We start from the raw sequence: 27,107 nt of genomic DNA, 5'->3' as shown, positions 1-27,107 counted from the left end.
CTTTCAGAGGGCAGACATGTGTAGAACGCCTTGTTTTCCTGCTGTGCATGTCTAACCCCATCAGGATGCGGTCTGTGCAAGTTTTCAATACTTTGGAACAAGTAAAGATGATCAGTATACAAAGGTTCTGGTTGATTCAAATTAATGTTACAGCAAGTTTATATATAAAGACATAAAAACTTAGAGACACACAATCAATCAGTCCCACACATGCCCACATTTATACCATTATGACTGAGGCCAGAAACCTCACAGAGATCCCCAAAGGTGCCAGGACGGAGACCAGTTGCCAGGACCTCAGCCACTACAGGGATGCCAGCAAGTACCCCCAGCCTGCAAACCCAGTACCTATAGTCCATCCAGGCTTACCAATCCCACAGAACCTCTGGCCCTTTTCTATCATACCCATGCCCCAACATGGGCAGGCGAAGCATCAAAACAGCCAGATGCTGAACTCATCATCGTTTCGAAACCAAACTCCTCGTTTATGACACGTACAAGTCTTTAGAAAAGCAGAAGTTCATGGGAAGACAAGAAACATAAAGGTATGATGTGGCACTTTCTATTGATCGGCTGTTCAAGATTGACAAGCATACACCTTTTGAACTTCCCTCTAGCGGTCATGCACCTTCAATCTGTTCATCTTATGCACTAGCACCATCTGCTGGTATAAACATTAGTAACGAATAAAAAAAATAAACGTTTTTTTTTTTTTTAAGGTCAATGAAAATGATTTACCAGCCCAGCAGAGAATGCAGATACATATGTCTGCATTATTATTTTCATAGATGTGTCTGTTTCATTCCTTTGTAGGTTTATGCATACAAACAGTGTTTTAACACAGCACATTAAGCAGGAGCACTTAATAGATCAGATCAAGTGGGTGAAAACCACAGAGCAAGCAGGTTTCCGCTTATGTGTATTTCTATGTGTCAAGTTTTATTTTCTGTTTCTAAAAGGGGCTGAGTATTTCCTCTTTGGTATGTTCTTTCCTATACATGCGTGTGTGAAGACAGGATGTGACTAACTGTGAAGATATAAAGGTACAACTTCATTTTGGGGCTCTACGTCTCTGACTCCCAGAGTCAGAAGTTTTAAATAAAACAATTAAAGACAAAGATCGATCTTTATCATTTCTTGGCAGTTTTCTCTACCATTTCATTAAAGGATATCCGTGTCAGCCTTCATCCATACAGATGAATTTTATACATCTCAGGTACGGATACTTTTTTTGGTTGTCTCTTCAAATTTGTTGCATTAAATACCAGAATAATGAAACGTGTTTTTTAAGGAGGGATATTAGAAAACATGGTGTTAAAACTGATGGATCAAAAATATGACAAGTTGTAACCCAACAGAAAAGTCTTAATACTAAGATTACCAATGTAAATTAAAAGTAGAGGAGAAATTTTAACACTGATTACACATAGTATAATTCTTGATAATGTTGTTTAAGATACCTGCTCTTTTTATTACTTAAGAACTTGCTAATATTTCCTAACATATGTTTATATTACGATGAAGCTACGGGTGCATTATCCTCTGATCCTTTAGCTATCATCTACAGCCAGCCACCATCAGCTTGTCAACATTTTAAACAAAAAGTGCAACCCTGAGCCACTGTTCAAAAATAAGTAAACAGAACTGTAGATTTTAAAATTCAAATTTGCATCTACTGAAAAAGAATCCTCTTTTTTGACAAACAAATCAAAGAAAAAGTGAAGAAGAGTTTTCCAGCTAAAAAGCGTTAGTAAACTGAGGTGCTACATTCAAAGAAATGACTTTTTGAAAGTAAGTCATATCTTTTGCTTGGATTATTATAACTCTATGTATGCTGGTCTTAACAGAATCTTAGTTCAGATATGGGAAGATCATCCATAGAAAGAAGATGGAGGAGTAGCTACAGCAGAACAACATCAGAGTTTTGGAGGAGCTTGAAAACAGTTTCAGGTCACAAACCAAAGTCCCAAACTCCAGTCATTTCTGCTCGACTGGGAATTGGAACAGGAAAATAACGGATTTTTTTTATTTTTTTTATAGAGTGACTGATTCATACAGAAATCCTTAACATGCTGTTCAAGAAAAACTATTGTTTTGCCTTGATTGCAATAATAATTTGGACAGTGGTCCTGCTATCAATCAAATGTTCAAAATCAATCGAATGGGTTCCAGCACCACAAGAGAAGGTAAGAGGTGCATTATTTTGGGGAATGTTTTAATAAGTGCAAATGCACATATGGATAGAATAAATATTAATAATGAGTAACTTGTTTCCTTTGTTTTCTGTTTAGAGCAGCTCATTCCCACTGGATATAGCTCCAGACTCTGTTGATGACATGTACGACGGCTGTGAAAAAGAGATGAAAAAAAAAGTGGCCAGTCTGCTAAATACGGAGAAAAGTGGTGAATTTAGAAAGGCTTGGCTTGCAGCAGAAAAATACTACAACAATAAATGGGCAACGACCCCCTCAACGCTGAAGAAAGAACAAATCATGGCTATTCATGCTTACACCTTGGAACAGCCGGCAATATACGATGAGTTCAATAAGGCGGTCCGAACACAAAAATCTGAGTACAAGACCACATTTCAATATCACGCACTACACTTCTACCTCACCAGGGCCATACGCTCCCTTAAGTCCAATGCACCAGAGTGTATCACCACCTACCGGAGAACCAACTCCAAATTTGAAACAGATATCAACAGAGAGATTCGCTTCGGTGGCTTTACCTCCAGCTCAAGGGATGATTATCTTGATATCTTGATATTCGGTAACACGTCATGTTTTGAGATTACCACCTGCTTTGGAGCAGACATCTCAGAGTTCTCCAAGTATGAATGGGAAAAAGAGGTCCTGATCCCTCCGTACGAGGTTTTTAAGGTAACAGACATACAGAAAAGATCCGAGGAGAATTCCCTTCCATGTGAGGTTGTCTACAAAGTGAAGAGCACAAAAAAAACACGTTCCAGTTTAAACTGTGCTCTCTTTAAAGAGTCAGATTTGTGATGAAATGTCCCCAAAAAAAAAAGTAGCATTGTGCAAAGTTAGACATAAGTCAGGTATAGTCTGCCCAATTTTAGTTTTTATAAGTAATTAAATATAATCATAGAAAACATATGAGAATGAATAACTCATATTACGAAACAGTTTCAAGAGTAAAACAAATTTTATAAAAGGGACATCAAATATTTGTTAGTCTTACAATTAACTTTGTGTTAAAAAAGGAATATACATTTCCTTTTCTAATTCATCAAAGTAATCCTAAACTCATGCTGCTGTGCTTTTCTTCGTCACTACCCATAATGGCAGACTGAGATTTAGGTTTTTTTATGGCAGTCCAAACATGCACAAAATAAAGAAGTTATATAATTATTACTTAAATTGTTTACAACATACATTAACCGCTAACCTTGACTGAACAATTTCACCAATTTAAAAAAATAATGTATTGATTAATTAATGTATTGAGTACTTATTATATTTTGGCACTTAGAAACTCAATATATTGCTGAAAGCAGTTCATTCCTTCCCACTGTCCCTCAATGCTTGCTCAAGATACTAACCTGACTGAAGCAAATAGTTGTTCCTGTTTGATAGAAAAAAATATTAACAACTGCCATAAAATAATAATCTGTATTTGCATATTTTAAACTGCAATTTCATTTGAACTGGACTGAATGTGTAACTGAGTCTGAATTGTATTGGATAAGTAGGATGTGATAATGAATACATTTTAACTGTTTTATATTAGATATTTGTTGTGAAATGGTTCTATATACATTTACTGAACTGAACCAACAAACTTAAACAGACAAAAAAGAAAAAATATTTCATAACTGGTATTTTTTTTCTCTCTACTTCTGTTTTTTTCCCTGCTTGACAGTTCTGTTTTAATAAATCTCACAAAAATGGATGAGCTTTTCTGGACGTGTTTGTTCTATAATTTAATCATGTATGTAAACGCTTCTTGTTATATCTGTATGCTGAATACAAATTTATTTCAAATATCTTGTTTGAGATCATACTACGATGACTTGTCATTATTTTAAGCTTTGTCATATTTTGCCATAATAAAGTTAAATTGGTTGGAATAAACTTATTGAATTGCATCAAACAGTGAATAACTGAACATTTATAATGTGGGACACCAAGCAAGAGAAGTCCAGGTTGCATTAAAACTTCATCATCAGTCAGAAATATAATGGGTTTAAAGCAAACAAACGAAAGAAAGTTAGCTAAAAGTTAGCTAGCTTTTTGGAAACGGATCACTAATTTAATTATATTATGAAGGTTTGGATTGTGATTCTCTTAACAAAATACATTGCCTTACATAATAACAACAAATATTTTTAAACTGCACTGATATTAAGTAAAAAAGAAAAAAATGGAGTAAGTTAAACATGATTTCAAAGATTACAAATATTTTGATACTTCGTACTGAAAATGATTTAATAAACTAAGCTTGTTAAAATATTATTAAGTTACACATAGTAAAAAAAACAACTTAATTTACACAATCTAACTATGCATCAGTTACATCATCTTTCTAATAATCTCAGCTATTTCCTATTCACTGCAGTCAAGGACCAGATTCTCTAAAAGAGCACTAATGCTGATTGAGATGATTTGCAGCTGGTGCCAAATATGCAGAAGTGCTGCCTTCACTAAAGGGGGGTCTAGATGTGCAAGAAAACTCTGAAAAAATTGATTTTTTTGTCGTAAAAAATGACCACAGGAACTGATGCTGTTGAGTGAGGTGGTAGCTGTTTAAGCATTTTTAAAAAAGCTGTAAAAAATTAGACATTTGTTTACAAATTAGTCAAACTTTATATAATTTAAGAACCTTGAAGTGAAAATTGTCTTCCACAGTAACAACGACTCATTTTATATGGCAACGATGGCGGTTTGGTTAGCACTGCTGCTAACGTTGGGAGCCTTGACTGAAAAGGCAAAGGTAAGCAAGAAAGTCCTCTTGGCTAATGTTGTCAAAACACACATCTCAAGGGGTTATCAGATTTGGAAGAAAAACCTCTTCATGAACATTTGTCACTATTAGCAGAGCTTGTTTTACCTGGACATGGCTCTGGACTCCGTGGACGACGCCTACGCTGGCTGCGAAGACGACATGGAGCGTAAAGTGAGGACTGACTTTCTCCCGAGTGAGAAAAACCAACACACAAATTTCTCCTTGGCCTGGAACGAGGCAGAGAAACACTACAACAAGAAATGGAGACCCAAACACGGGAAGCCTCCCTCCAGGACCCTGGCGAAAGAGGAGATCATGGCCGTTTATGCTTACACGACGGACAAACCCGAAGTCTATCCGGAGTTCAACGACGCGGTTAGAACTCAGAAGATGACGTACAAAACCTCATTCAGATACCACACTCTGCACTTCTTCCTCACGAGAGCCCTGAAGAGACTCAGGGCTCGCAGAAGCGCCCTAAAAAGATGCCTGACTGGCTATCGTAGGGTCGACGGCTACTTCAGCCAAGATGTCCTCAATAAGCAGATTCGCTTTGGCTCTTTTACCTCCAGCTCGCTGCTCGGCTATCAGCTTCCGTACAGGTTTGGTGACAAAACTTGCTTTGAGATTTCCACCTGTTTGGGAGCAGACGTCTCATTGTACTCCAAGTTTGGAGAGTCGGAAGCAGAAGTTTTGATCCCACCGTACGAGGTATTTAAAGTGACGGAGATTAAGAGGAGATCTGAACCGAAGAGCCTTCCGTGCGACGTGGTGTTTACACTTGAGAGCACGCAGAAAGCTTTGTCCAACCTAAACTGTGCTCTTCTTTGACCGGAGCCATGTTGTGCTTCAAAAACGGGTATAAATGTATTTTTAGAAAGTTTGGGAAGTAAACTGAAATAAATTTTCACAATTCAATGTCAACCTGCATTCGAAGGCTTTTTTCTTTTCTTTTGGGAAACAGTCAAACTCCACTCTGCACCGAATAAAAATTAAAAACTTTAATGTGTTCTGGGTCTAAGTGAGTATTTCTCAAGTATAAGGGTCATTTTCAGAAGAAAATCTTTCGGAACCTATGGTTTATGGGGTCTGTCTACTTCCTGGCCTGGCCTGCCGGTGTAGGGCCAAAATAGATTTTTTAAAATATGAGAGTTAAGTTGTATTTTATGAGGACTTTACACCAAACTGCATTCAAATGAAGAGTACTGAATATCTTTTGAATTTATAGTTGATATCTGTTTTAAGAACAAGGAAATAATCTTCCGGCACATCAGATTATGAAACACAGCAAATTATTTAAATGACTGTTTCTAAAAAAGAACCATGGACTTCCTGGTCTGGTCAGATCTTTGTCAAAGCTTTTCTTTTTCTCTCTTGCTCTCTCATTAAAACAACTTTTTTAATCATAATTTTAGGACTTTCTACTGGCAATAATTGATCACTGTTCTGCCAAAAGTATAGGTATTCTTGTAATATTAATTTCTTCTTATAATACGACTTTTACTCTTAACATAACTCTAAAACTCCATTGTGCTTTAATAACCTGTTTTCTCTATCATAAACCTCTCCATTTGCCCTTTGGAGGTAAATGTTTCCAAACATCCATCAGTTTGTACTGAAAGTAAGGTTGCATTTCGGAATTTGATATATCACTGCAATAAAAGTTCAATTCATTATAAGTTATTTGGAGAGCTTCACCAGGGATTTCAAACTTAAAAGGGACTTTAATGTTTCGTCATCCAGATTAGGAAAATTCACTTCATTTATTCATTTTACTTCAAAAATAAAAAATAAAAAAAGAAACTTCAAATGATTAAAAATACAGCAACGACATCAATTTTGAAGGAATAAAACACATCAACACTCTGTATATTGCCACAACTTCATCTGTAAAGTTTAATGCAGTTTTGTTTTCATGTCAGTGCAGCGTGAAAGAAAATGTCATTTATTATTTTGCTATTTTTAGAATGGGAATATAAACTGCAGCAAATAAGAAGTGGCTCTCAGTAGTATAGCTTCTCAAAACTAACAATTCATTGACATCGAGTCGATACAGCTTAAGTCAAACAGCACAATGTCTCAAAGCCTTTACAGTGGAGAATGCAACTATAGTGAGGCACTATTAAAGTAAAGCAGAACTGCTCTGGAAAGCAAGCATTCTTTCTTTGGTTTCCTGCTAAATAACAGTCAGCAACATACATTATATGATATCTTTAGATGCCATGCACCATGAAATTGCTGTTTTAGCTCATTTTATTCTTCTCAAAACTTTCCAGTGCATTGGTTATGTAATTTTATTTTATTTTATTTTTTTTGATTATGGAGTTTTAACTTTTTCCTCATAAGTGCCGCTACCCTTGTAGGCGGACACGTATCCACTGGTGTCAGGAATGTCCTCTCGCCCGGACTTTCCTTTCCCTTTGCCCGAGTCGTCGAAGCGCTCCTTGTGTGAGCCGGTGTACTTGGACGAGTCAGTCAGTCTGTCCACTGCTGCTGCTTTGGCAACTTTCTAAAGGCACAAAAAAAAAAAAAACTAAACAGAAAGTTCACATCATGGTTAAAGGAACATGTTATGCACTAGTGCCATCTGCTGGTATAAATAAGAGTCAGGGCTTGGAGCTAAACCAATTATTTCTTGTTGTAAATAACCCAAATAACCTTGTAACAATGCAAGGTATAAAAACCATTAGTAAAAATCAATCCAGCTGCAGCATCCAAAACCCAAAAGGAACAAAAGAAAAAGCAAAAAAAAAAAAAAAAGAAGTAATTTTTTTAGCCAGAAACTCAGTTCCACAAATGGAAAAATCTGACTTCCCACCCAAAACAAAAGTAGTGTAAAATGTTTTCACAGGTTTGTGCAGCAAAATTTTGTTTGTGCTGGTATCATTTTAAATATGAAATGTTTCCAGGGGTCATGAAAGGTCATCCAGACCCCCACACCTTCTCCAAATCAGACAAAATTAGTGTCAGTCAACTGGACTACATTTGTGCTGGTTTGTGCAGCAAAACATTTCATTTGTGCTGCTTTTGCTTTGAAGATGTTAATAAAAGTTTGAAGGTCGAAAAGTCACCAGCCGCCCTACGTTAACCAAATCCAGCAACATTAGCGCTGAACATTTGTGCTACGTTTGTGAGGGTGTGTGGTTTGACACCAGTTCTGTTAGCTTCTATTACGGTGGGGGCGCCAACTTCACGTGGGTCCAAATTACTTACAGTGACTCCGGCGTTGGCAGGATCCTTCCCAGCAATGAGACCGTAGACCTGCTGAACGGCCTCCTCTTTGCCTTTCCCTTTGAATCGCTTTGGAGCCAGCTCCGTCAGGGCCTGGGTGAACTGCTCAAACGTGATGACACGAGCGGACTTTGCCCTGCAAAAACACACAGCGTTGCCAGCTGTTTTTTTTTAAAGTGACAAAATTAGACACGTCACATCGTGGTTCTGTGTGAAAGTGAAGATAATGTATAGGGGAGATATATTTCGGTTTGTAAAAATTGAATAAAATGAAAACTTTGAAATAAAATGAAATAAATTATGCTTCTAAGACGTCCTTGAGCAAAGTAAAACCAAATAGTGCGCTGTACATTTTCACGTGACTATGCAAAATAGTTATTCCAATATTCTAAAAAAGAAAGACAGGTATGAATAATCACCAAATATGAAACACACTCCTGTTCAAAATGTTGAGACATTTTGCTCACTTATAAATACACACATATATATATTTCAATTTAATCCTCGCTTCGGTCTTACTTGACTTTGCTGAAAACTATATCGACGTCGGTAGTGGTGACGTTCTTGCCGTCTATAATGTGACACTCTTTGCACATCTTGGCAAAGTTCTTTCCATTCATCTCCTTCCCAGTTGCTTTGGTGTCTCCATGGACTGCGAACTTCTGGAAGGACGTCTCCACGTCTGCCATAGACACCGTGCCCTCGGCCATGCTGAGACAGACGTACAGGTATTTACTACTGAAAACAATGGCTTTAAATAATGACAGCAATATGGTGAAGATATTCTCTGAACACTTCGACAAGAATAACAAAAAGTTCAAATTATTATTTTTTGATGCCATCACATGTGAAACAGCAAAAAGCAGTTGTATAGAGTTACAGCAAACATGTCTAAGATGTGTGAGAAAATGTTCACAGGTGAAGTTTTCCCTCCTGCCTATAATATTTTTTATTGCTATGCAGATATAAGTCTCCACCTCTTCACCAGTACATTCACAACCCAGCTGACTGTACATCACACGTTTTTCCACATCTTACCCATTTCGCTGTGATTGTATTCAATGGTTATTTATGCCACATTTCATGTTACTGCACAATATAAGTTCCAGATGGGAAATGTGTCGTATCTGAAATATTTCTGCTATAATATTTGTCAACTGTGCTTTTTGGCTGTCAAAGCTTGCATGTCACCTTGTACAAAGTCAATTCCACGTGTGAAAAAGTTTCCCACATGTTTCACATCTGAACATTTTTCACATTAGATTATTTTCTATGCTTTACATCTCGCACTTTCCACACGTGAAACGTCTTCCCTCATGTAGCTACAAATTGCAACATAAAAAACACTTTAATAACACAAATCCCTTAGATCTCTAAGTATCAGCTTTACTTCTTTTTTTGTTTTTTTACATATGAAGTGGTGCTGATAATGGATGACTACTGATGATTGAACAAAGTGGTTGCTGTTTAAAAGCGTGTTTTTGTACTAAATTATCAAGGACAGATGAAACATTGAAAGCTTTATATTGAACAATTATCAGAATCTAATACTCAAATCTTCATGAAATGATTGCAATGACAAAAAAATCTGCCCAAAAAGTTGCACTAGGGAAAATGTTTAAAAATCATGTTTTTGATGTGCAAGACGTGTATCTTACACATTTTTTAACATGTCTCCTAGTAATTTTAGCATTAAATGTAACACAAAAATCCAGAAGGGGACTGCTTTAAAATATCTAAAGACAAATGATAAAATTTCATATCATAATTAAAGTTATAAGGGGTCCATTAATTAATTGTCTGCTTGTTTGCAGATAAATGACGACCACAATGAATGCCTCGTTTTTCCTTTCACGTTAATGCAGGCACACACACACACGTACACACACACACAGGTTTTCTGCTACTTTCTTTGAGGCTTTCTTTCCAGTCTCCTCCTGAGATTCCCAAACACATCAATTCCCAATAGTTACATAATTGTTGCAGATGATTTGCTTTTGCTCTCAGTTTAAAGGCTTAGAATGTTCCCATATTTCTAGATAAACTGAAACTAAAGTGTGTTTAGTTATCCACAGGTTTGTGGTGCAGTGCACCTAATCGGGACATTTGGAGCCGACTCTGATATTTATGACAGAAGGTCAAAGTGCAACGCCATTAAAAATGAGTCTCTGCTGTATTTGCTGAATGAGAGACGCCTGTCAGAAAGGTGTTTTCAAATCGAGGACATTTGCCAACATGGTATTCAGTGTCACTGCTGTGCAGACGACACCCAGCTCTATCTCTGAACCAAACTTAATTCTATGCTTCCACTTTCGTCCCTCACTGATTATCTTCCTGAAATAAAGCACTGGTTCACCCTTAACTTTCTTATCACACTTCAATTTATCACATCACACCTGTTCTACAACAGCTCCTTTGGCTTCCCACCTCATATTGCATCAATTATAAAAAAAAACTCCTTTTAACTTTCAAAGCAGTTAATTGCTGCACCCATCTATCTATCTATCTATCTATCTATACATACACACACACATACATACGCACGCACACACATTAATACACAGTGCTATCATCCATCATTATGTAAGTGCTACAGCAGCTGCACTCAAGCCAATTTAATTCAATCAAGTCAGTTTCCAAATGGCTTCTCTGCTCCTCAATCTACAGTGATTGAACGAAACTGTTCAGAGCTTCAATTCTTCTTCTCTGCTACAGCTAAGTCTGCATGTACAATAAAATAGTGCAACAGCTGCTGTTGGTATGAAATAAAACCATGATCCTAAAGTGAACTATGAAGCGGATTGTTCAACTAAAGATAAGGTGATCAATGTGAATCAACAGTGAAAGATATTTTCAACTCTGCAGGACCTATATGAAGTAATATTTCACATAACCCCATCTCTCGCCTCAAAACTTTCCACTGGTTTGCAGGTGAACAAAACTGCCCACAAATACAAACATCATACTGCTTAGAAATGTGAATTTTTTTTAGATGTTTTGGATTCTCCTTTAAACTAGAAAAGACGTGACTGAAAATAAACAGTCACTATTTCCCAGTACTACTCTACATATAGACAGTAACAAGAGCTACAACAACGAGCGTCACAGCGCTTAAAAATATCACTTCCACTGCCTTTCATCGTAATCCTACAAGGACCTTTTGCCACAGCGGTGATGCCTGAAGCGCGGCACATAAAACGTACCTGCTGTCGTAAACGCAGTGATGCAACGTCAATATTTAGCTGCTTCACCTCTGCTTTCCTCTTCGTCCTCTGGCTCTCCTCCTTCCTGCCACTCCCAGATTTTTTTGTTTCCCCGGAAGGATGAGGCACAGAGAAAGAGGCTTCGAGGGGAGAAAGTACCGACCAGCACAGTTAATGACGTCATTGGTGCTCTCTCCCCCACAGCCCCCTCCTGGTGTCTGTTCAGCCTCACCAGCTTCCTGCTTCATTGAAAAGACTGACTTTGTCAGAGGCATTGAAAGCATCCCAGATCCCAATCCTATACGTAAGCCCTCGCGTTGCCATGACAATAATACTGTAAGTCTATGTGGACCTATATATTTATTCTTAAGGTCATTCAAATGTTGGAGGATATAGTGAGGTTTCCAGCCTTTGATACATTCTCCTACTACTCTTCAGTTTTGCAGCTTTTAACTCCATGTTTTCTCTGTTTTTCCTCTTCCTAGAGGCTAATTTATTTTTTTAAAATATAATAAGACTAAATAATTATGGAAAAAAATAATTGAACTTTTTGGTGTTACATAGCCGATACATCCTGATAGGATAGCTATCAGGATGAGAGCTATCTTGATAGACAGTAAACTCCTTAAAATTGCATGTTTTAAATGTAATTTTAACAAATACTGACAATTTCTATTTTGGCTCATTTTTTTCCATCATTGTTTATTAGATGTTTTTTTTTTTTTCCGGTTTTGGAATTCATCACATATAGAAATGCTTTGTATTGCTATGCAGATATAAGTCTCCACTTCTTCACCAGTACATTCACAACCCAGCTGACTGCTGCCCTCATCCATCCCCCTACAACTCTCTCGCTTTCGCTTGTTTTTCTCTCCGGCCATTGTTTTAACAAGAGCTGCCTTGTTTGGGGAAAGATGAGAGCGGCCCTTCATAGAACAAAGAGAATAGACAACAGAAAGCTGGTCCTTAATGGGAAATTTAAATAAACCTCGGACCTTTATGTTGTCAAAAATTTAAACCTTGAAGTCATTTTGCTGCTCTACTGTGATCTTAAACAAACTGCTTCAAAATGATACTGTAACAAAGAACACAAATTCTTCTAACTGTAACCATATAACCATATAAATAAGGATATGTTTATTTTTGATACATTAAACCTTGATTTATCTCACAAAGCAACATATTTTGTGATTTTTTCAAAAGACCTTGAGGTGCATGTTGAGCAACACAACATTAACGAAGCACAAAACAATGTTCGTTTCGTGGTTTGCACCTCAGGGCCACCATAAACATGATTTATAATGACAAAATAAAAATAAAATTAAAATTAACAACAATAAATCATTTTGTACAAAATAGATGAAGCATGATAGTGAAAGCTGTAACGCTCCACTTGTGAAAGTAAACCAGGAAGATAGAGCACATAACACCAGTTTTAAAGTCCCTCCACTGGCTCCCTGTCGCTCAAAGAATAGACTTTAAAATACTGTTGTTAGTTTATAAATCACTGAATGGTTTAGCACCACAATACATTAAAGATTTGCTGCTGTTATATCAACCTTCCAGAACTCTCAGGTCTTCTGGTTCTGGTCTGCTCTGCATCCCCAGAACCAGAACCAAACGAGGAGAAGCAGCATGCAGCATCTATCAACCACAAATCTGGAACAAACTTCCAGAAAACTGTAAAACAGCCGAAACACTGACTTCCTTTAAATCTCAACTAAAAACCCACTTGTTTAGAGTTGTATTTGAAACGTAATCAATTACAAATTTATTGACAGAATCTGACTTGATGTTGTTTTTATTGTTGATTCTATGTTGCATTGTATTTTTGTGTTTGATTTGATGTAAAGCACTTTGAAATGCCTTGCTGCTGAAATGTGCTATACAAATAAAGTTTGTTTGATTGATTGCTTGATTAAACCAGCTGGGCTTCACGCTGGCGCTCAGACATCAACTAAGAGCCACACTGTCGCACTGGACACATTGTATAAAAACATATACATTTATAAATACATACATGAATTTTTATATATTTACTGAGACATAAGCTGAGATGTTAGGAGTTTGTCTTTTTTGTTTATGTATTGTCCGTTATGTAATCAGGGTTCTTTTCACCTTGTGGTAAGCATCCAGACTGGTTCCTGAGAGAGCCCACATGTCATGGCCCCTGTTCACATGACAAACAAAACCTGTTGTTTTGGAATCAGGTACCACCATGAAACTCCCTGCTCAGTCATATGAAAAGCTAAAGGTTGTGAAGGACTTTTGGTTCAAACTTCCACAGACCACAAAGTGAAAACTGCATTTTTTTTTCATGAATAATATTAATTTTTTGGTAATGGAAACCTCACATATTGGCTGCCCTGCAGCCTGTAAAATCCTTAATTCCAATTGAACTTTAAAATTCTTTCTTCTGTTTTTTTTTTTTTTTAACTATATTTAAGTCCAGTCCATTTACCACTTGAAGATTAATGGAGAAAATAAGTATCCCGTAGCCCTTTTTATATTTAATTTAAACTGCAATATATCCATCACTCTTGCCTGAAATCATTCACAATCTCTACATGAAGAACACAAATCACACTCTTCATAAGTCACGCACTTATATTTTAGGTGGCAAAAGATTATTTTAGTCTGCGGATTTCTTGACCTTAACTTTAAGAGTAAAGATAATATTCAAGTTGAAAAGCAAATTTCACCACGGGAGCAGACGTCAGGACTTTTGATCAGAAAATGAAAACCAGTTGTGTGGGAAGAGATCAGTTTACTGTTTGTGGTAGAAACAAAGCCTTGCCTTTAAATATCAGCAGAAAAGAGAACAGCGTTCCTACAGAAGGATCGGTGGCATCCCGACGTGCCCATGGAGTAACTCTTTGTGGACCTTTCTTTGGGAATATTTGACTAACTGCTATTTCACATAAGAACTTAATTGGAATAAAAACAAATTACTGTCCAGGATACCTTGGTTAGTTAAACATGGCTGATTCCGGTTTCCCATTCCCACCAGACTCTTTCTGTCCCCTGTGTGCTGATGGACTCCGGGACCCGGTCACCATTCCCTGTGGGGACACTTACTGCCTGGAGTGTATCAAGATCTACTGGGACCAGTACGACCACATGGGCGTGTACAACTGCCCTCAGTGCCGCGCGTCTTTCACTCCACGGCCCGTCCTGAGACGTAACGTGCCCGATGTTCAGCACCAGCAAGAGCCCCGCCAGCAGCTTCCGGAGCTCACCCCCTTCCCGAACATGCGCCGCGAATCCTACTGCGACTTTTGTGTCGGCCGCCGCAACAGGGCCGTCAAGTCGTGCCTCATGTGTCTGGCTTACTACTGCGAGACGCACGTCAAGCCTCATTACGAGTCGTCCACGTTCAAGAGGCACAAGCTTGTGGACGAGACGGGCCACCTGGACAGGAAGATCTGCCCCCAGCACGAGAAGGGCCTGGAGCTGTTCTGTCGCTCTGACCAGATGTGCATCTGCGTGCTGTGTACTGTCAGAGAGCACCGCAGCCACAACATTGCCTCAGCGGAAGACGAGCGCATTGAGAAACAAGTGAGTTCTAGAGAAACAAGTGAGTTCTAGAGAAACAAGTGAGTTCTAACAGCTTTGGCTTGTAAGGACGACATGCAGGGGCGCAGCTATGTACTTTCTGAGTTGTATGCTGACACAGTAAAGCAACCCCAGGCATCTGTAGCTACAGCACAAAGTTGCAAGACAACCAAGAGATGTTATTTTACTTGTAACATTTGGGAGGATTTAATGTGGGAAGATTGTCAATAAAGGAATATTGACAAGCTTCTTTTGGATAGACTGACAAAACTCACCTACTGTCTGTCAACCGCCTTTAAAAGTTTGAAAAGTTCAATTTTGTTTTCTGACCCCTTTCTTTTCTGCCTCTCTATTTTTAGCTCCAAGTCATCAGACAACAACAGGATTCAAAGGAAAAAACATATCACACACCAACTAGAAATATTTTTTTCTGCCATCATTTTGGCGCCCCTCTAGCTCAGCACCCCTATACATTACATAAAATGTAGAAACCTTTTTCTGTCTTTTTCACCATTGCGTAGGTACAGCAGGTCAGCGCGTCGTATAACCACAAACACACTGCATAAAAGTGCAAAGTTCTCTTGATCTCCTTATTTTAAAATAAGAGTCTCTGCAAAGAGATACAAAAAGGGACCGTGGCATGCTTACAACATAAAGTTGATAGGAAATTGTCAAACTTAATGGAGAAAGTTGGTTCAAAATCTGTTCTGGATCAGAAGAGAAATGTGTGGGTCTTTGTCGATCAGTTGCTGGTTCACAAAAATGGGATTTTTTTTAGAAGGCAAGGACTAAAAAGCTAAAAAAAGCTATGCATTTAGATACCAAGTGGCAGGCACTATTGAAATCTAAATCAGAGAATTTTATGACTTTTATCCTGCTTCAAATGTAAAATCAAATCACACTTTTGTACAGTCTAAAGAGAAAAACAGTGATTACGGCTAAAAGTACCTTGTCCTTAAAGTGATGTGAAACGACATGTTGACGTGTATTTTTTCCTTCAGAAAGTTCTGGTGGTGACCCAGTCCGAAGTGCAGCACATCATTTCAGAGAGGATGAAAGAGCTGCAGGAGCTCAAGCACAATGTGGATGTTCTAAAAGTAAGTCAGACATTATAGAAACAAGTACAACATTTACCTTTCACCGCCGTACGCCGGATCTCAGAATATTCTTACCCCGTATGACATCCGATTTTATTTTATTTTATTTTATTTTATTTCTTCAGAATGCTGCCCAGCGTGCGCAGACTGAAAGCGATAAGACCTTCCATGAGATGTTGCAGGCAGTCGAGCGCTGGAAGTCTGAAATCAATCAGATGATAATGGCCAACATGCAGGCGGCCATGACGCAGGCTGATGGCTACGTTGAGCGCCTTGAGCAGGAGATAATGGAGCTGCAGCGGCGAGACGCTGAGCTGCGACAGATCCTGGAAACAGAAGACAACATTCACTTTCTGCAGGTGCCAAAGGATCAGACAAATCTGTTTGCTGACACATTTCTAACACTCAAGTATTCCTAATAGAAAATAATGACATGAAGCATTCATTCAAAATACTGGATTCAATCTGTTGGTTTTTGATAGAGGGATTCTCGTCATCCCAAAATTGCATTGCCATTTCTGTTATATATTTCAAGTGTACAGGGTGGAAACCAGGTCAAGACTAAGCTGCACCTCAGTTTTATTTCAGAGCTCTGGACGAAACTCTTTCCTTTCTCTTCCTTGTCACACAGAATTTTCCCACCCTGTGTGTTCCTCCAGAGGCCATGGTTCCTAAAGTTCTCATCAACCCTCAATTCTCCTTTGGAGAAATTAGCAAAACAGCCACAGAGATGAAAGAAAGCCTGGATGACATCTGTAAAAAGGAACTGAGCAAGATCTCCAAGACGGGTAAGCTGGTGTAGAAAATACTTGTACAAGCCCAGAACTGAAGTTAAAATCATGTGACAAACTAACGTAGATATTCCTTACAGTCAGCGAAACTCCTGTGTATATACTTCTGCCACGAAATAGGGACAAACTCCTGAAAGGTAAGGATTAGTAAACTCAATGACATTTGGCAATTCTGGAGCAACAACTAAAATGGTGGACCTTTTTATCGAACAAAAATTTCTTTATTGTCATTCACATAGTTCCCTCCAGGGTTGATTTTCAGGAGCCAAAATCCAGAACAGACTTCTTGAGATGTAAGTGTGATTCATCTTGTATGTTTAAGTTACTGTGGTGTTTACAAATGACTGGTTGCTATGGTAATGTCCAGGCACGTGCAGACGGGGGGGTGACGGGGGCTTGAGCCCCTGCCCTTTCTATCCATGATGCCCCTAGTGCCCTTTTTTCCATGTGCCTGCATCCATGTGTGAACAGAAACTCGGCATCAGCTGCTCGCTGTATTCAAAGCATTAACAGTTAGTTGACGATTTTTTTAATTCCTTTGTAAAATGTAAATGGCAAGTTGCTCAGTGATCTAGTGGATTGGACATCACGGGGCCAGTCAGGTCATTTTTCCCCCTACATCCTCCGTCTGCTTTCATCACACCACCGCTCTTGTAGAGCCTCAGGATAGATGGAGGTGTGGTGCAGGGAAGTTTCTCAATCTCTGCAGTCTCACTTCAGCCTGGGCCCAAGTTTCATTGTACAACTTTCACTTATGACAACCCTATCAATATTCAGAAGGTGTTCTGACAACAGTAAAAAAAAAAAAAAGAGCTGGTTTTGATGGGATTTTCATTGTATTTTACTGGTACAACTGGACAAGGATAAATAATGACACATCTGACCTCATTTATTCATATCAGAAACTATGGGATCCTCCAAGAGCTCTGCTCAGAAAGCTGAGTGAGGACAAGAAGACCGCAAACATCTTCTTCTCTCCTTTCAGCATCTCTTCAGCTCTGGCTATGGTGATGCTGGGAGTCAGAGGAGACACAGCCACTCAGATATCAGTGGTGATCTTTATCCATTGAACAAGTTAATGCTGAATAAAAAAACGTAGAGGCGTGTATGTAAATTTGTTAAATTTGCTGTGCCAAAAAATGCATCCCCTCCAAACTTGAAGAAACAAACAGTTATGAGTGAAATAACTTTTTCTACATAATCACATTTATTCCCTTAACTGCTGGTATGAGTTTCATATCAGTAGGATAACACTGGAGGAAAATAGAGAGGGCATGCAAATATTGGCAGGATAATAATAGGCTTTGCCAAAATGCTTCCCCATGCTAACATGGAGAAATAAAGAATTAAGAGAGATTTATCTTTTCCACGTAATGACACTTCTGATCCAACTATAAGTTTCATATAACAGGACAATAGACAGGGGATACAAATATTGGCAGGCTCAGAAATTAAAATGCATCTCTTCTACATGAATAGACAAGAGAGTTAAGGATGATATAAAATGTTCTACATCATGGGCCTCTGTTTTGTAATGTTTTAAGTTATTATGGTGCTAAAAGAAAAATCGGGGAATTTCAAACCATCTGCAGAGAACATTTTGATCAGACACTGACTGAAAATTGTTCGACTCTTATGTCTCAATAAAGCTGTAAAAACCGTATTTATTTAAATTAATCTGCAAAATAAACCCCGTTTTAGGGCTTACATGGTTAAGAAACGTGATCATGTTAGGAATATCTTTAAAAGTTTCCTCTTCGGTCATATTTCAGTCCGTTTCCTCATCAATATGCGAGAGTTTATTGCGAGGCAAAAGGTCCATGTGTTTTTAGGCAGTTCTTCGTTTTTTTTGTTTGAAATGAAAAAAAAAAACAAAAAAAAAAAAAACGAAAATAGACTCGTATTTTGTTTATCAAACCGAAATTGGAAATTGGATTTGCGGCTCGTTATCCGATTTCCCATTTAGTGCACAACACGAAAATGGAAAAAGCGGATAACAAACGCTCAGTTTCAGTTTTCACGATAACATTTTTTGACCAGCGGTCTGAAGTTCTCTTCCACGTACATCAACCATGCAAGAGAACCGCAAGAACAAAACAGGAGGGGAGGGAAAAACCCGCATTTTTTTGCTAACCGCCAATAAAACTTGAAAAGAAGAAAAACCAGCTGCATTCACTGCGCACACTGTGGAAAACTTCACTGTGTTTAGTGGGAATAAAAGATTAAACTTAAGAGGTGAAGATATGACTACTGAGGACATTGCAACCATATTTCAGGTAGGTTTTTACTTTTATTCATGTTATGATTCTGTCAAGCCGAAGGGCAATAAACAACAACCAGAATGAAGTTAATTAATAATATTTATTATTACACAAATAAAAGGGATTCCCGTTAACTTTATCCATTCGTTGTCAATCCCATAATGTTCAACTCAAATTTAAACAGCATTCAGGCGGACAAACCACTAAAATGTTCACTGCAAACTTAAGCTGCACTCGATTCACTGCAAAATAATCACATGCAATCCAAACTCAAGATCACACCAAACAGGATCAGGTCTCAGATATTTAAGATTGACGGCGACAAACGGAGGACAAAACAGAGAAACTAAATGAAAGGTTGTTAGCCCGCCCTCACAAACACCAAGGAGAGACAAATAATCCAGACTGGGCGGACTAACAACAAAGAAAATCAAACTCTAAAAGGACAGCAGGAAGCAGTGATAAAAATGTAAAAACAAAAATATAAAAATTACTAAAGCTTATTATGAAATCACTTTAATCAAGTCAATCTAAAACACATTAAAAACATCATATAAACCAGCACTCTAAAGTCAAACTTGGTCTAGTAGATCTGGTGCAGCCCTGCCAAATAAAAGCAATATAAGAAACAAAAACATATAATTCAATCTGATTAAAAGAGACAAATGTATAAGCCAACCCGCGGCGTCAAACAACCACACGCCCAGGTAACGCTGCCACCGGAACGCTAATAATAACGCGGCCCTGTATGGAAACATCAGGACAAACTTATTAAGAGGATCAATTTAAAACAGTTTTCCTCCAAACCTCCCACAGCCAGCAAACAGCGTGGGCCCAACACACACCTGGTCACACACACAGGAAATTGACACTTGGCCCCCACGCTCCCAGCTTCCCTTTTATGGAGGCTCAGGCTGTGGAGGGAGCGCCACCTAATGGTGCCACCTGTTACACACAGTAAGCCTCCCAGGAATAAGGTGGCAAGTGAGCTGGCTTTGCTGTTGCCTGGCAACACAGCATACATGACATTATTCCACTAATGTCATGTGATGATGTCAAAGTGTTTTGATGTCATGAGTGACGAGGCTTCTGTCCATGATGATGTCATAAGAGACAGACGCCTTGAATATCCAGCATCTGAATCAAACGGTCAGAAGTCAAGTAGCAGCTTGGACACGTTGGAGTTAGCATTACAGTTTTTGGTCGCTTTTCTAATACATCGCTAGGACAGTCAAAATGTCAGGAGTTACAACCCTCACTCTAAACGAAGAAGAAGCTCTTCGGTTGAGTAAAGATGAATTGGTCGTGGTGGTTCTTGATTGGTTACAGCGCATGAAAGATATCGGTGCGATGCTGAGACGGGAGGATGCCTTGGAAAAACAGCTGAATGAAGCTCAGGAGGAAATTGGGCATCTGAAGAAGAACGTGGATTCACTCACCGTAAAGCTAACCGAATCCCACAGACACATCAAAAACCTGGAAAATCAGACCATACCGATGTTGAAACGAGAGATCGAGAACCAAAAATCCCACAGGAATAAGTTGAGGTTGGAAAATCAAAAGTATCATAAGAGAGTCATGGAGCAGGAAACCTCTTTAGAAAACCTGGAGAGGAAATCAAGACTGGAGCTTCGGAAGATTTTGGTGGAGAAGGATGCAGTGGAGTATCGGAGTGAAGCCGACTTAAAGATAATCGATCAGCGAGAAGATGAGATCAAGAGACTGGAGTTTGAGCTGTCCAGAAAGTTAGATGACATCGGTATTTTGAAAAAGGAGGTTTCACACCATAAAGATCGGTGCACACGGCTGGAGGGCAAAACAGATGAGCTGGAAAGAAAGCTGGAAAGGGAAGAAAAGGAAAAGAAAGACATTTTGAAGAATCTTCCCAAACCTAAAAAAGAGGACATAATTTTTACAACTAAGAAAGAGTTTCAAGTGGGGCTGCAGATCTGTGAACCAATCCTAATAGAAGAAAAGATGAGACGGAAGAGATTGATCAACCATCTGAAGAAAATGGAAGGTGAGAAGACTAATCTCTTGAAGAAGCAGGATGAGAGCAACGCTGAGCTCTCAGCCTTGCAACGGCAGATAGCAGCCCTGAACATGACTGAAAAGAAATGTTTTGCCCACCCAGAATCTGACTGGAGGAAGCTGAAGGAAGAAATTAAAGCCCTAAATGGTCAGGTGGAGACACTGATGGAAAACAGACAGAGGGACAGAGAATACACTGAGAAACTCGTCGAAAAAATGCACAAACTGAAAGACAATTATTACATGGCCAAAATGAAAGAGGAGGATCTACAGATGAAATACGATGATTTGAAGAAGGCATATGAACATTTGAAGAAGGAGTATGAGGATTTGAATCAATCTAAAATCAAAGAGGATAAAACTGATGTCGCTGTCGAAACTCCTACAAGTCAAATCAAAGTTGAGAGGCAAACCGATAACAAAGTCATCTTTCTTCCACCGATTGATAAAAGGTCAATCCGTTATCAAACTCTGCCTCTAGGTGAGGGCAAGTTGGTACCAAATTTTAAAGAGGACAAGCTCATGACTGAAGAAAAGATTAATCAGCTCAAGCCGACGCCCCCTGGTGGACGAAAACCTGAAGTGTCGTCAACATCGGCAGGAAGGAAACGATCTCTGAAAACTGAGCAGAGAAAAGATGGTGGGAAACCAGGCAGAGCGCCGCAATGAGATGAGCTCAAGAACTTGAACCAACCTCAACAAAACTAAAGTCTTAGGTTTTCTCCGGGAGCTCCGGTTTGTCCTACCTTCGGGAAAAAAAACTGATTCGGTTAATTGGTTTTTAATTTTACCTTTGTGTCTCGTTCACCAACTGTTGGAGACGTTCTTTAAATGGACACACACGTTAAAATCAATCTTTAAACTAAATGCGTAGGTTTTCTCCGGGTGCTCCGGTTTGTTCTACCTTCAGGAAAAAAAGTGATTCGGCTAATTGGTGTCTTTGATTTGACCTCTGTGTCTCACTCACTGTTAAAAGGGAGTTGCTCCTCTCTACTTTACTGCTCAGGATGAGGGACGGTAACAATTATCAATTGGATAATTGGATGAATGGATTGATGATTGGATTGGATGCAAAGTTTTTCTCCTGGTGTCCGATTTTTTTTGACAATTCAGCAAAAGAAGTTTCTAGGCTAAGGGAGTAACTTTGTGTTGCAAGTTGGTGGGGATGCAGAGGAGAGGTTAGAGTGCTGATGCACCCACAGTCACTGGAGGCCTTTTGTTTTCTAGTGCTAAGAATAAAGACAAAACTGACATGAGAATGCCAGACAGTCTTATTCAATAAATTAAGATATGATGTGTCTTTAATATAACAAATAATAAAGACACAAAACCTTTATTGGGTCTGGTTGGAGCAGTTAACTCTTTAACCCTGAAATAAATATATAAATAACATATATATACATATAAATATATACATATATGAATATATACATATAAACGTATATATAAAGTAAACGTATACATATAGTAAACGTATACACATATGTACATATGTATATACACGTATATACATATATATATACACGTATATACATATATATATACACGTATATACATATATACACATATATACATATATATATATACACGTATATACATATATATATATATCTACATGTGTACATATGTAGGCATGTGCAGAGGGAGGGGCGTAGGGGGCTTGAGCCCTTGCCCTTTTTATCCGTGATGCCCCTAGTGCCCTTTTTAAATTTTTTTTTTCCAAAAATTTTTCTTTTAAATTTTTTTATTTTTAATCTGTATGTCAGAAGGCCTGTTTGTGCCCCTCATCAATAATATTTAGCTAAATATAAGTTAGCAAAATAAACTAGTCAGGCTGCCCTCAGTCTAATAAAAACTCTCAGAGCCTCCATGTTGTTCACACAGCGGGTCCATGGTGAGGAGGAGGGGGGCGGATCTGTGTCCTCTAACTATCAAATTATGGGCAAGAATATTTTTTATACATTGGTTTGTGAATAAAAACGTAGGTCTGATGATGACGTTAAAAAATTTGTATATTTTTAAAATCGTCGTTGCAATAGCGGAACAAAATCCGCCTCGCCCCTAAACAGAAATGATTCTGCTGCAGAGAAAACTTCTGACTTTAACTTCATCATTCTGCTAAAAGCCCAGTTCACTACAGGCAGCTTGAGTCAGTCCACCGCAAATCACAACGCAGCTCAAAGACCCGGTACCACCACCCGGTACTACTACCACCCGGTACCACCCGGTACCACCACCCGGTACACCACCACCCGGTACCACCACCACGCGGTACCACCACCCGGTACCACCACCCGGTACCACCACCACGCGGTACTACCACCCGGTACCACCCGGTACCACCACCCGGTACACCACCACCCGGTACCACCCCGATACCACCTGCTGACTGTTTTGCTCTGCTTCTCCTTAACGTTTCTACCAGGCGGTTTAAAGCCGCTGCTGACGGGATCTGGGCTGGAGGTTCGCGGCTGTAGAAGTTATTGCAGAACCTCAAGTGTTAAAGGAAGATTTGGCCCAGAGCATTTGGGCCGAATCTCAGAGAAAATATTGCAGCAATAAATGGAATCGCAGCAAAAAGCCAAACATGCCACAATGAAATGAATCAAAATGTCTCCAAAGCATCGGCGGACTGACAGGGGCCACCGGGGGATTCCAGGTAGATTCCAGGTCGATTCCAGGTCGATTCCAGGTAGAGTCCAGAGATGGGCATTGCAGCAGCTGCTCATGCAGAGCCGGTCCAAGGTAATATGGGGCCTTAGACAGAACCCCCCTCCCTCCAGAACCGTCTTACTAAGAACCTCAGCATCACTAACATGTTTAAATATCAATAAGGTGAATCTGTGAGAGGGAGACCAGGTTTATTGGCCAAGTTTAAAATCAATCACTGATTATTGGTTATTTGCTGTGATGTATTTGTGAACAAACCTAATTCAAAGACAAATATTACATCATATTGTAGCCATGGTAACAACAATCAAACTATCAAGATGATTCTTTAAACTTTTACAAAGTAAACGTCCTAATTAAATCCTAAATGTACTTTTTATTTTTCTCAGCTGAATGCATTAAATAAAATTTAGTAACATTGTCATTCTCTATAAATGATCCTACAGGTTTAGATCTATGGCCTGTCTTACAATTTCTAGGGGCCCCGGAGTGTCTGGAGGCCCCTGAGTGTCTGGAGGCCCCTGAATGGCCCCTACCAGCAGCTACTGAGTTTTCTTTATAATTCTAGGTCTCAGAGTTGCTAACATCAAACCCCTTTGAGGTTTTTGGATCTATAAATCATTCTGCATCCAGGTTGTTCTAGAGGTTAAATAGATATTATTAGGGCTTAATTAGTAAAATGGCAGCAAATTAGCTTATGTCATAACTTTATAACCTTTGACCTTCTCTCCTCTGGTCTGTTTAACATCTACAGTCTCAGATCAGCTCAGCCCTCCAGTATCGTCAGCAGCAGAAACAGAAACTTTATACCTGTTGGGGAAAATATAGATTATATTTACTTTGCATGTCCCCGGATGATGGCAATGATATAGAAGGATCCAATTAGATTCTTGATTAATATGGGTTGTTGCTACGTTGTTGTACTGAGTTTTTGTCCAATGTGCCCTTTTTTAAATTTGAGCCCCTGCCCCTCCATAGGTCTCTGCACGGCCCTGGTAATGTCAAGCGATAGGACATATGGGGCCCTCGTATGTCAGTTAATGGCTCATTACTTAAATAACTTTGTGTTGCTTTAGAAAAAAAACCTTTTGACTAGTCTCATATTTTCTCTCTGTTAAACTAGACATTTCATAAACTAGGTTCTTAAAAATAGCAGCACTTCCTGTTTGATTCATTCAGATATTTGACATGGTGTGAAGCTATTTCTACAATTTCTTTAAACGTTAATGCAAACTTTTGTTGCCTGTCGGATTAAAAAAATTCCTGCCTTTTGGAAAAAAAAATTATTTAAAGAATTCTATGCAATTAATAAGTTAATTTTGTTAAATTAAGTGTTATGACATGGTTAAAGATGAAGTTGAAGAATAAAGAAAAAGTAATGTTCATTTTGTAACTTCACATTAAAGACTTATGATTGGACTCAGACTCGGGATGAAAGACATCAGACTTGACTTGAACATGCAAATTGGACTTCGAAGCAAAGCATACAGTGGTTGCAGGTGAATAGTAAGAGATGTGCACTGTGGATGTTTTTCCTTTTCTTCTCAGATGCGGTCAGACTGTCCTTTGATTCAAACACCGTCTACAAAGAGCTCGTGCTGTCAGATGGCAATCAGAGAGTCACTCGAAAGAAAGCGACCCAGTTTTACCCAGACCATCCGGAACGCTTCGATGGCTTTTCCCAGGTGCTGTGCAAGGAGCCTCTGTCTGGCTTCAGGTTCTACTGGGAGGCCGAGTGGGGCGGGGAGTTCTCCATCGGTGTGGCCTACAAGAGCATCAGTCGCAAGGGCAAAAATTCAAACAGCCTTCTGGGCTACAACGACAAGTCGTGGAGTCTCCTCTGCTCTGATTCGGGATACTCAGCCTGGCACAACAAAGCAGACAAAGATCTGCCTGACGCTCCCCGGGCCGCTAGGATAGGTGTGTACTTGGACTATGCGGGCAACACTTTGGCCTTCTATTCAATATCCAATACAATGGAGCTCATCCACAGGTTCAGAGCTCAGTTCAGTGAGCCTCTATTTGCTGGTTTTGGGGTTGGCTCCTCTGTTACCCTCTGCCAGCTGAAGCAGAGCACTATGCCTTATACTTAAAAAGAAAGGGAAAAAATTAACGTCAAAGTTCCTGTACTCAAACAGCTGAATGTTTGTTAATGATGAAATGATAAAGTGAAGACAATTTGTGTGAAAACAATTTTTTATCTCCTTAGTCTAGACTTTAACCTGTATAAGTGATCAGTTGATGTAAAACTACAAAGCATCAACCATCATGTCTTCTCAAGCATCTTCTCTAATTTTAAAATGTTAAATGTAGTATGTAAGTAAAATTAACTTTTTGTCTCTCTCTTATATTTTAAACTGATTAAAATAAGAATCAACTAATTTTATTAGCTATTTAATGCTTAACGAATGCTGTACAGTGAGACCATATTTTTTTTTTTCTTTATGGTAACTGTTTGATGTTGCTAAAAGTACCATTATCAAAGGGTTAAGAATCATCAATAAAAATGAATTGGATGCAACCCCTGCCTGGGTCCGGTCTTCATGGGGTTTGCAAGTTCTCCAAGTGCATTAGTGGGTTCTCTCCGGGTTCTCCGGCTTCCTCCCATAGTCCAAAAAGATGACTTGGTTTGATGGGCTTTTTTAGTTTGTTTTTCTTTTTAAACTTGTGTTTATTTGGATTAGTATTTCATCAGTGACATTGTGTGTTTAGATAATATGTATTGGCAATTTAAGTATCACATATATTTTAAGTGTGAGAATAAATAAACAATGTTGAGAAAATTATTTAAGTACTAGACTTGTGTGTATTGAAAAATAAAGAACTCCTAAAGATTAGAAGAAGTGCTTTTGGCTCCTTTGAGTTTTCATTGTTTTTTCAATGACAGATCACACCAATCACTGTGTGTGTCATTTTGGCCCAATACACAGTCAGTTCCTTTGTCATTAGAGCCTTTTTACATATCACAGGCCAACAAGTAAGAAACTGAACCACGAGAGGTCAGCAAACACAAAACGATTAAAATTTCAGAACATTTACGACACTTACAAGACCAAACTTGTAGCCAATATTACAATTGAGGAAAAGCCATCTTCCTTTTGAGAGATTTGAACACATTAGGCCACACATTTGTTAGAAGTTGCTAAACTAACACAATACAAATAGATCTCACAACAAACGTATGTGTTGCCTGTGAAAACACAATTTTGTTTACTTCTAAATGAAGCTTTAATAAATGGAAGTAAGATTAGAAAAAAAAGTAGTTTTTTTCAGCAGTGACAGCTTTAGCTTGCTGTTTCA

The 27,107-nt window shown here is 38.7% G+C and overlaps 5 protein-coding genes across 10 annotated transcripts in view; 3 read left to right on the top strand and 2 right to left on the bottom strand.

Annotated features, from left to right (window-relative positions):
* Positions 1-5,190, bottom strand: part of LOC122829353 (ecto-ADP-ribosyltransferase 4-like) — a 74,293-nt gene extending 69,103 nt beyond the window's left edge. The window contains exon 1 of one of the 3 annotated variants that reach the window (XM_044113835.1): positions 5,074-5,190. The gene's annotated coding sequence lies outside the window, so the exon portion shown is untranslated. Of the gene's footprint in view, positions 1-2,731; positions 2,830-5,073 lie in introns of those variants that run through there. The other 2 variants (XM_044113836.1, XM_044113837.1) reach the window with 2 other exon arrangements.
* Positions 1,067-3,016, top strand: LOC122829358 (ecto-ADP-ribosyltransferase 5-like). The gene is made up of 4 exons (XM_044113843.1): positions 1,067-1,216; positions 1,848-1,950; positions 2,041-2,186; positions 2,292-3,016. Exons 3-4 carry the CDS (start codon positions 2,070-2,072, stop codon positions 3,006-3,008), a joined length of 834 nt encoding a protein of 277 aa, XP_043969778.1. The 5' UTR covers positions 1,067-1,216; positions 1,848-1,950; positions 2,041-2,069; the 3' UTR covers positions 3,009-3,016.
* Positions 4,596-5,892, top strand: LOC122829364 (ecto-ADP-ribosyltransferase 5-like). Of its 4 annotated transcripts, none has more exons than XM_044113850.1 (3): positions 4,596-4,758; positions 4,872-4,956; positions 5,059-5,892. In XM_044113850.1, the coding sequence occupies exons 2-3, from the start codon at positions 4,891-4,893 to the stop codon at positions 5,797-5,799; spliced, it is 807 nt and encodes a 268-aa protein (XP_043969785.1). In that variant the 5' UTR covers positions 4,596-4,758; positions 4,872-4,890; the 3' UTR covers positions 5,800-5,892. The 4 variants fall into 4 exon arrangements, with proteins under 4 accessions (XP_043969785.1, XP_043969787.1, XP_043969786.1 ...); XM_044113852.1 differs by having other exon boundaries at positions 4,597-4,758; positions 5,062-5,892; XM_044113851.1 differs by having other exon boundaries at positions 4,625-4,956; positions 5,062-5,892.
* A 948-nt stretch (positions 5,893-6,840) lies between these two features.
* On the bottom strand, positions 6,841-11,595 carry tppp2 (tubulin polymerization-promoting protein family member 2). Its single transcript, XM_044113863.1, has 4 exons — positions 11,403-11,595; positions 8,719-8,910; positions 8,182-8,335; positions 6,841-7,477 (listed from the first exon to the last, which is right to left on the bottom strand). The coding sequence occupies exons 2-4, from the start codon at positions 8,907-8,909 to the stop codon at positions 7,286-7,288; spliced, it is 537 nt and encodes a 178-aa protein (XP_043969798.1). The 5' UTR covers position 8,910; positions 11,403-11,595; the 3' UTR covers positions 6,841-7,285.
* Positions 11,596-14,213: 2,618 nt separating this feature from the next.
* Positions 14,214-26,654, top strand: ftr84 (finTRIM family, member 84). Its single transcript, XM_044113815.1, has 7 exons — positions 14,214-14,960; positions 15,959-16,054; positions 16,180-16,413; positions 16,686-16,842; positions 16,926-16,982; positions 17,085-17,138; positions 25,356-26,654. The coding sequence occupies exons 1-7, from the start codon at positions 14,382-14,384 to the stop codon at positions 25,898-25,900; spliced, it is 1,722 nt and encodes a 573-aa protein (XP_043969750.1). The 5' UTR covers positions 14,214-14,381; the 3' UTR covers positions 25,901-26,654.
* The last annotated feature ends 453 nt before the right edge of the window (positions 26,655-27,107 follow it).

The sequence above is a fragment of the Gambusia affinis genome, linkage group LG04 (genome assembly GCF_019740435.1).
Source record: "Gambusia affinis linkage group LG04, SWU_Gaff_1.0, whole genome shotgun sequence".
Taxonomy (NCBI): domain Eukaryota; kingdom Metazoa; phylum Chordata; class Actinopteri; order Cyprinodontiformes; family Poeciliidae; genus Gambusia; species Gambusia affinis.
Note: the sequence above shows the minus strand (reverse complement) of the source record. Positions and strands in the feature narration are given on the sequence as shown.